This window comes from Syngnathus scovelli, chromosome 17, assembly GCF_024217435.2.
Source record: "Syngnathus scovelli strain Florida chromosome 17, RoL_Ssco_1.2, whole genome shotgun sequence".
NCBI lineage: Eukaryota > Metazoa > Chordata > Actinopteri > Syngnathiformes > Syngnathidae > Syngnathus > Syngnathus scovelli.
In genome coordinates, this window is record NC_090863.1 from 11,261,017 (window position 1) to 11,270,896 (window position 9,880).

Below are 9,880 nucleotides of genomic sequence, written 5' to 3' on the forward strand. Positions count from 1 at the left end.
GATATAATGGCCAGTCTATTTTATTTTATTTTATTTTATTTTATTTTATTTTAGACATTCACGTTCATACTCATTGCTGCCACTGGAGGCCGCTAGAGTCAAGATGTTTCAAGACTATTAAGGACATGCATTGGGACAGTTAATTTCATGGATTTTTGTGATGCAGTACAGGACTTCAAGTTTATCCTCATTGTTTTTATTTTTTTTTTACTTGACTTTGGCTTCAAGAATAATTCATGACGAAAGATTCTAGCATTAAAAAAAAAGAAATATGTTTAAAAAAAACTGCAGGTGTTGTTGACAATAACAATGCAATTTTACTTACTTTTTTAGTTTTCTTACAAATTTAAGGACTGAGTGCGAGTATTCTTTTGTCAGTATTGCTCTCTTGTTTTTGCCACCATCTCAATCCATCAGGCACTTCTCCGTGTCAAAAGAGGATTATCAGTGCGGATTTAGGCGTCTCCTAAATTCGGCCCATCAAGCAATCATGGAGATTAGTTTTTTAAATATTTACTTTTATTTAGATTCTATTTTAAGTCATTTACAACAAATATAATCTATCAGTCCATACTTCCTTTTCCATTTAATCTGCTTTCTTCCCAGATGGTCAAAGTGGCAGTTGCACAGGGGTGCTTTAGAACCTTAAGGGATTTGAGAGTGATTTACGCAAAGAAGGGGAAAGGATAACACCGGTTATCCCGTTATCAGCTAAGAGTTGAACTTGCCGGGCCTGAAAGACAACCTGGAGGCAGCCAGTGAGTCCATACTAATGCAACTGATTTATATATGTGTGTAACACACACACACACACACACACACACACACACACACACACACACACACACACACACGTTCCTCTTGTATTTCCATTATTCTGTCCAAAAAAGTGACGTCAACCATGTTGGTCCACAGAAACAGAGACATTTTAAAAACATATTTCTTACTTTTTTTTTAATGAAATTTCAGCCTTACATCTATCTTCTACATATATATGTTAAAACTTTTTCGGTATTGATATTTACAAGTACATACATTTAGCCTTTCAACATTAACTGTAAAAACTCAAGCTCACAATTGGGGGATGTCAAAAAGTTTCAGGAGAAATCATTTTCCTGAGAAATATTCGTACTCCGCAGGGTGTATTTTAATTCTAATGATCAATCTTGTGGTATTTTTCTCTTGAGACTGGAAACAATGCTGTGAATGGATATCCTCTCAGCATCTGGTTTGAGTTATTCACACATTCCAGAATTGGATGTCATCACCCAGGTCCTCTAAAATTTCCCACATCCTTCCCATTCTCGGGGATAATCCAGTCCATGCATTATCATTTAGTCAATTTGCCTCATAGCACCAACATCGAAGGTACTAAACCACTTACACTGCTCCTCACTCAGAGTATATAGATGTACAATATTTACATTTTTTTTTTTTTTTTTTGCTTTTATAGTGCAATTCAAGGTTCAACAAAGAGGCCAGAGGTTTAAGATTGAACTGCACTCCAACTACAGCAGTTAAAAAGCACTTTTCTTGGTGTGTGTCCTTATGATGGATGGCATCATAAGGCCTGCCAGGGTATGCTTCAACTTTGACGTCTATCAGACCATCCAGAATTGTGTAAAAAAAAAAAAAAAATTACAAATAGATTTTTTTTTTTCTTCAATATTTCTAACAACTTTTTCTCCTTACATTACAAATATATCTGTACTTTTATTCCTTACTTTGCCAAAAAGAAAAGGTGGTAATTTATTTCGATCTCTGAGGATGACGATGTAAAAAAGAGAGAAATAGAAGTCGACCGCAGACAGATGTTGAATGAGTTGACATCTTGGGGTTTTATAAGGCGGAATGTGAAAAGCAACAGATTCGGAGAAAGCAAATATTTCTTAAGCAATCAGTACTTCAACTTTTACCAGCCTTTTTTTTTTTTTTTCCAACACAAGCATCTGTCTTTCTACTTAAGTACAAAAAGTGAGTACTTTTGCCACCCCTGCTATGATTCTATTCAACCTGGACTCTTTTCTGGTAAACTATTTTAATATTTCTGTAAAATTTCTGCCATGTACGGAACAGCTGGATCTAAAATTTGCATTTTTATAAATCCAAAGAGATTACATGTGTTTTGTCATTTCTTTTTTAGTCTTTTTATTAATCTTGCTTTTAAGTTGGGGTTTATTGTGACATTCATCTCATCATTTAATTTTTTTAAATTTATTTGGCTCTGTAAAGCACTCTGCATTTGCTTTGAAATTAGAATAGTGCTATATTAATAAACTCTGCCTGCCTTCATTCATACTTTGCTGCCACATTGTTTGATTGGCAATTTGCAAACTTTTGGTGTTACAGATTAATTTCGTTACCGCCGACGCGTCTCTGTTACTGACCCAAGTTCCTCATTCCGACGCCTCGGGAACACCAGAGCTCATCCTTTAGATGAGACGTTGAAATGCATCAGACAAATGACACTGTACATATTTGAAAATATTATAAATGTGCATGTGACATGAAAAATGAACAAAGAGTCCCTCTTAGAGCAATATACAAGTACCGGACTTCTTTTCGTCATCTCCACCTCCGCCGCCCTCTTTCCTGTTGGGATCGTTGAGCTCGTCGAACAGTCCCGTTTCGATCATCTCCTGCTGCCACTGGATTGGCACGGCGCCTGAGCTGAACTCATTGAAGAATTTTTCATCTTTGGCATCAAATTGGATGCCTTTGATTTCAGAGAACTCGGCGATGTCGCCCGTGTCCTTGGCGTAGACCACGTTGGGCTTGGGTGTCCACGGAGGATCCACCAGGCCGGCTTCCAGACGGGGAAAGTTTATGGTCTTGAACCACGGATGCTTCCTGGGATCTGCCATGTTGTCCCTAAAATATTTTCAAACAGTTGGGTAATTTGTATTTATTTTTTATTCACCCATGATAATAATTTTTGTCTGTGTTCAAAAATGTTTATAATGTGTGTCGATGGTTTCGTTTCATAAATGTGCTTGAAGAAGTAATTCCCAACTTTGGTACTACGGGAAATTATCCAATAGAATTTACTTGGTCGGAAAATCATTCATTTACTTCAGTAATCTCATTACGGATCGACAATAATTTAATTGAACATAAAGTTATTAAAGAAGAATAATTTTCAGAGTGCAATTGAATAATTTTTCCCCATTAGTGTGGTGGTGAAAGATCTTACTTCATGCCAAGACGCTCATCTATTTTCTTCTTGAGGAACAGCTGGATGATGTCCTTTGTGGTAGCATCAAAACACTTGTGCTCCCACTTGGGTTCCTCGTTGAGAATACGGCGTTGTACCTCCTCCTTCTCCACCTTCTCCTTTTTACTATCAGGCCCTTTGAAAGGCGTGTAGCCGGCCACCATCTCGTAAATGCTGCAACCCAGCGCCCACCAGTCCACTGAAGTTCTGTATGGAGTTTTGCTCAGAAGCTCTGGCGCCATGTATGCTCCAGTACCAGCCTATGGAAGGAAGACAGGGGAAAGGAACCTATGAGGAACCTGAAAGATGACTTCTAAACTACCCAACAAGGCTATATGGCCTTCAACGACCTCTCCTGCCACCTTCACTTTCACCTTTAACTTAGTTATCCTCCACTGCTGCTATCCCCGCCCCTCCCCTCATTCTGCATGACCCGACCCGCAATCTCGAACCGGGAGCTTAATCCTAATGCTAAGCCTACTACCTGTCAAGAGTCATACACATCTATCTACACACCTACCTTTTACGTACCTACCAAGACTTTTGGAACCGTGAGTTGGGACACGTAACAGGCAATTGAGCTGACTCTTGCTAGCAAGATACTAAACCCCTAAATCTAGTGTAACATGCAAATGTAGCATGGCCACCAACTTCTTCTTGTTTTGTGATCTACTGAAGCTTCAACAGACATTTCAAATCACTCGCTATAAAATGAAAATAACTTGCACTATTACTTTTATGTCAATCTGATCAGGGACAGACTGTATAATGCCAGTTAAGAGGATTAGGGGGACCAAAGCCAGCCTTGCCATAGGAGGTTAGTCCAGTCACTTCAGCTGGCTGAGGAGCATCACAGAACTGGATAATGAGATTAGCGGACGTTCATAAGCGCTGAGGGCTTACTCTTTGCTACAGCAAGTACAAGGCCTAAAGATACCCAGTTTCAGAATTGGTCATCTTTCGGGACATACGTGATTTGGGAATTAGGAGATGTCATGAGAACAAACATGAGTTCTCAGATGAAGAAGAGTTCAAAGCAGACTGATTCTTTACCAAAAACTTTGAACTTGGTAGAAATGAAAGTGGATTTTCAGGGGCGTCGGTAAATACATGGAGGTCTGCAACACATGGCAAAATATTATGTACCTATTAAAAGACATTCCAAGATGCTCCTAAAATGCCCCCTGGCTATAATCTGATCACAAAAGGATGAGTTACATAATGAATACTGAGACAGCAAAGGTCTTCTTAAAGCAGTCCCGTAATCCTTGTCCGGATTTACAGTGACAAGCCCACCAAGATTGACAACCTGCCCAAGAACATGGGTTCAGTTTTAGTGACCACCTTTCTTACCGAATAAGACCTGGCAACCAGTTTCTGAGGCATCGTTTGCCTTCCCTTGTCATTTGCAGTAAGGCTAGATTTGCATTCCATAAAAACCAAAATAATAGGAACTGCTACGAGTGGATCTACTCACCATTTGAGTGACAGTTTTGTCCGGGGCGATCTCTATGGCCAGACCCAAATCTGAAAGTCGACACTGGCCGACGCTGTCCAGCAACACGTTCTCAGGCTTCATGTCACGATAAATGATATCCATGGCATGCAGGTGAAGAATACCGGTGGTGATCTGGGCCGTGTAGTGAACGATGCGCTTCATCTCAATGCCCTTGTCCACGCCTTTGCCGTCATAGCCAATATTGTAGATGTGGTACTTGAGGTCTCCTCCATTCATCAAGGTCATGACAAGGCACAGGTGGGTCTTGGTGTCATAAGCGTAGGCTAAGTTGACCAGAAAGAGACTGTTGACCTTCTCCAAGATCTTTTTCTCCAAAAGGGCCATCTTCTCACCGCCCTTCTTCTTCAGTCGCTTTTTACACAACTTCTTGCAAGCGTACATCTGGCCAGTGTTTTTCACTTGTACGGCACAGACCTGGAAAAAGTCGGATTCAATTTCTCAGTTGTCACAAAAGTAGCCTTCAACTACAACGACGTTGATTCCTTTTTGAATTTCCTAAAATGGCTTTATGAAGGCAATATTTCACTTACCCTGACATTAACCTGAAACTACATTTCAGAAGGCAGTATAGATTGTTAAATCAACTTGTTTGTTTGCAAGCTTTGAACCCTGGCAGGAGATGATATGTTTCCAATTTTCAACACAGATGGGACTCTTTAAAAATAAAAATAATGCCATACACTTAATGTGGATACTTGGTTCAATCATTGTGGAAATCATCACAACTTCTCTCATTTAACTTCTTCAACAATGTTGTGAACAATGTCCTGAGAAGCATCTGACCCTTGTGTTGTCCTAATTTGGACAGCAGGTATAAGTACCACTAAGCATGATGCTCAATCATTAAAGGAGTACCCCAAGGATCTGTACTTGATCCTGTGTCATTCATGCTGCATAGGATAGGATAAGTCACCGACACCAAACAGTGGGTCACATCAGTTACAATATTTCGTAAAGACAGCAGCCTCACACAACTCTTTTTTTTTTTAAATAAAAATATGTACTGCTCTCAACAGATGTAAGTTGAGTGCATTGATTAATATATGTACAATACTTTGATTACATTGATTAATATATGTGCAGTACTTTATACTTTCTCCATAACCATTCAATTAAGGGATTCCACTAAGTTCAATTCCTCAAGAATCACTTCTAGATCATGTGCCATTCAGACTGAAACCTGTTTCTAAAACTGAACCATTTTGTTTGCATGTGCTAACTTGCTAACAGGTTCCTGTATGTTAATGTAGCCATTGATGTCATGCTTATTCGTATTTCTACCATCATTACAGTTGTAGAAATATTGCACGTTTTTTTAATCTGATCGAGGATCATATTCAAGGAGGCTAAGGATTTTATTAAACACAGTGACGATATGTCATGAAGATTCAGTCTTACCTCTCCAAAGCCACCTTTTCCCAGAGTCCTGAACTCATAGAAGTACTTGTCGCTGATGGGCTGCTTCTCATACTCCTTCCACTGGAGAAATTTATCAAAGAATGGACTGGCCTGGTAATCTGTAAAGGGTTTTCCCTTCAAATACTCTCTCACACCTTCCTGGACTTTGGCTTTCATCACCTCTTCGAAGTTAGCATCTGTCACCGCCTTGCATTTTTCGGCAGCCTCCCCAGTGAGAAAGGCCAAGAAGTCTTTAGAGTCAGCTTTGCAATACTTGTTGATGATGTTCTGACGCGACTTGTCTTTGACTGCACCTTCAGCCAGATCCCAATCGTAAAACTCGTCTAAGAAATCAGCGGCCAGCTTATACTGGGCATTGTTTGCCAGGAACTGACGGAAAAACTTTTTGCCAATAGGCTGTTGTTCACACAGTGATGTAAAGTCCTTATCGATGGAGCTTCGCACTGCAGCGCATTGCTCCGGCTTTGGCAGAGACAAGCTCCGACGGCGCTTTTTCATCTCCTTGTCATCCCCACCCTGGGCTTTGAGGTAGGCCGTGTTGGCCACCAGGTTATCCAGTCCCCCCATGTCACACATCTTGACGGCTGTATGTGGTCGGCCTCGGCCCCCTCTTACGCGACTGGGTTCTTCAGCGACTCCCAAAGGAACTGGTGCAGTGTGTCTGCGGCCGGTCTCAGGTTGCGGGACTCTCAAAAGCCAGTGAAAGAATGAGCTCCTTCACCCAACCTACCTGCAAACCTAAGACACACTGACACACCCAGTAATTACTCATTTAGAATTAAATACCAGGGAGGGATTTTGGCTTAAGTATCTTTGTGTGGTCTATTTGAGGATGCTGTGCACAGAAAGGGAATCGTAAGCGGGCTCTGTCCTAAGAAGCTTTGCAGCCCTCTATATTTGTTCATGATGCAGTCACTAGCAAGGGATGCTAACGATTGTTTCTTTGGAGTTGGGTAAATTTCCTTGACCGACAATAGGGACATTTAACGAGCTATTATAGAAGGGGTGTCCCAACTCCAGGAGGTCAAATCACAACCAGTGAATTAGCCATGCTTAATTGGCATGTTATGGTCAGTGAGAAAAATCTGTCAGTTAGTGAAAAAGCGTACAAAGAAAAGGAAAGTTGCAAACGACCAGTCATAAATCGAAAAGATGCCAAATGTCATGTTGTAAATGGATCAGTCAGAAAGGGTTTTAAGCCCCCTGAGTGGATGAAAGCGGGGCAAGACTTGCAACCTATCCAAAAGGTCAAAGGGTTAGGTTAATCTTTACACTCACAAGCCAGCGTACGATATCCTCTGAGTTACCACAGCTCTGCTGAGCCATGAATTCTCAGTGGAGCTACTTGATGTCATATGTTGGCAAACATGTCGGCAATCGAGTGAGAGATTGAGCTGAGGTGCAGACGACGACAACCCGGAGTTGTCTGGTGCTATTTTCTCCATGTCGTACAATGTTTGATCTGCAAGAGGCATGAGCCTTTAACCTTGATGGGATTAACGTGGCCTGACGAGCAAGTAAAGGTTAAGATGGCCAGAGTGTCTTGAACTTATTCCCAACCAGCTCCACTATACTGGGTCTTTACAAGGTCTGACTCCATCCACTTAATGACTCAAGCTGTCCACTAAAGGAGCTGATGAGCGCAGGGGGAGTGGTCACTAGTGACAGATAACCACGATAAAAAAAAAAAAAAAAAAAGATCGACATTAAATTACTTTTGATTTAAAAATGTATGACATTTTTCAAATGTGGTCAATTTTCAAAAATCAGTATCCATCCATTTCTACAGTTAAAAAAAATATATATATATATATAATCACTCATGAAAAGGCTACAGCTCACTTGACACTCACACCAGATAGGAAATAAATCGGATTGCTTTCAGTGAAAGCGACACTGCAGATTTTGTGATCCACTTGATTTAAATGTTGCCAGGCAGGGAAAATCCTCTTCACTTCACATATGAATGAAGGACTGCGCCCCCTAGAGGATTGGTTTTCCCATTGACACGTAATCCTATCAGCACTAACAGTTGTCTTCTTGGAACTTGAATCATGATGTAACTCAAAGTGGCCTGCTTATCAAAACGTGACAATTTAAGATAAAGAAAACAAAAAGAGAACATTTAAGATGAAAGAAAAAAAATAAGATAGAAAAAATCTACCTTTAACAAAGCTAAAAATGCTCACTTTTGGGAGGTATTCATTATTTTTATTTGGCAGTAGTTAGTCTCTCATATCCAGTAGTAATGTAACAAAAATGTGGCTCCTCAGTTAATTTAGATGTAAATGGCACACTGTATAATAATCTAATTGCTGCAAAAACGTTCGATAAATTATCTATTTAAATCATACTGCTAAAGACTTAAATGAATATTTGATGTAAATTGCATGCATGAAAAATTACTCTGCAAAATATGGAATGGATCATCTTTTTTTTTAGTGCCCTGATCCTTCTATTGTTTGTTCCACCCCAGTTAGGTCGGGACAAGATGTCTCTGACCTCTTCTCGGCGGTTAACACGGCCTCCTCCTCTTCGGCTCTCAGCCGGCGGCGGTTGATGAGCTTCTGCAATTGGAGCTTGTTGGTGAAGAAGATGTTACGCCAACCCACTTCTCGCGCTAGGGCAGGAACCCCGGGAGAAAGTGTTTTGCAGCACCTCCGAACCGCCTGCTCCCAGAACTCCTCCGAGGCACATAACTAACAAACAGTTGAAGAGTACATCATAATACTGTAGATTCAAAAACACTTGTTTCTGTTAATCAACAAGGTGCATTATTTTATCTTTGACCATTGAAAGAACCCACCTGCCTAAACCTGCGGGAAGTTCGTCCAAGTTGACCCACATCCTCTAACTCCAGATAGTTGACGATCCGCAGGAGTAAGGAGTCAGGGAGACGTGCAAGGTAATCAAAATGGCCCTGGCATAGAGCCTTGGTGTACTGCAAGGCACCATAGCCAAAAATCGTGCGGAGATCATCTGCAATAAAGATGACATTTGTCAAGACGCATTTAAAATAGACAATGTGGACTACAGAATAGGCACTTTGGTTGCGGCGACATTTGCTGTAAATGCCAGTAATTATGTCATTATACGCATTTCATAATAGATTAATGTGCCACCATCTGCATCAGAGCAATTAACATAACCCATATTTATTCCTCATACTGGATAAAGTCCTTACTTTGTAGTTTGCTGTCATCCAGGAAGTCTTCATGTGACATGATCAGTTGGCCGGGCTTTGAAAGTCTGTATACAGCTCGGGGAGATATCATCCACCATCTCCAAATCACCTGTTTTCAATAGTGAAATAAAACGATCAGTGCATTACAACACCATAATAAGAAACATTAAATTAATACCGTACCGCTGTGAGGGTGTCCATTAAAAAAAAAAAAAAAAAAAACCTACCAGTTTTTGATTAAATGGATGGAAACGAGCGTGGCTAACGTTAACGGCTAACGGTAATTTGTATTCGGAGCTTTAACAGTGACTGTCAAAAGCGGCAAAAGCCAGAAAATTCGAATAAATATATTTTGACAGTTGCAACTTAAGAGCGTATACTTACGTCTTTCTTGGTAACAACACAGTTATAGTAGTTTTTATTTGTTGAGGGACCACGTCCAGAGGTTTCAAACAGCGGGTCTGTCAACAGGGACGCCATGACAGTTTGTGGCGTTACCATAGCAACCGTCTTCAATGACATGCACAGTAATAGTGTTCGTGTC

At 40.5% G+C, this 9,880-nt stretch overlaps 2 protein-coding genes across 2 annotated transcripts; both read right to left on the bottom strand.

Annotated features, from left to right (window-relative positions):
• Nucleotides 1-16: 16 nt before the first annotated feature.
• grk7a (G protein-coupled receptor kinase 7a) lies at nucleotides 17-7,798 on the bottom strand. The gene is made up of 4 exons (XM_049746261.2): nucleotides 6,132-7,798; nucleotides 4,692-5,147; nucleotides 3,194-3,474; nucleotides 17-2,871 (listed from the first exon to the last, which is right to left on the bottom strand). The coding sequence occupies exons 1-4, from the start codon at nucleotides 6,726-6,728 to the stop codon at nucleotides 2,532-2,534; spliced, it is 1,674 nt and encodes a 557-aa protein (XP_049602218.1). The 5' UTR covers nucleotides 6,729-7,798; the 3' UTR covers nucleotides 17-2,531.
• A 543-nt stretch (nucleotides 7,799-8,341) lies between these two features.
• On the bottom strand, nucleotides 8,342-9,869 carry fbxo36b (F-box protein 36b). The gene is made up of 4 exons (XM_049748384.1): nucleotides 9,721-9,869; nucleotides 9,337-9,445; nucleotides 8,959-9,131; nucleotides 8,342-8,851 (listed from the first exon to the last, which is right to left on the bottom strand). The coding sequence occupies exons 1-4, from the start codon at nucleotides 9,856-9,858 to the stop codon at nucleotides 8,591-8,593; spliced, it is 681 nt and encodes a 226-aa protein (XP_049604341.1). The 5' UTR covers nucleotides 9,859-9,869; the 3' UTR covers nucleotides 8,342-8,590.
• Between the last annotated feature and the right edge of the window lie 11 nt (nucleotides 9,870-9,880).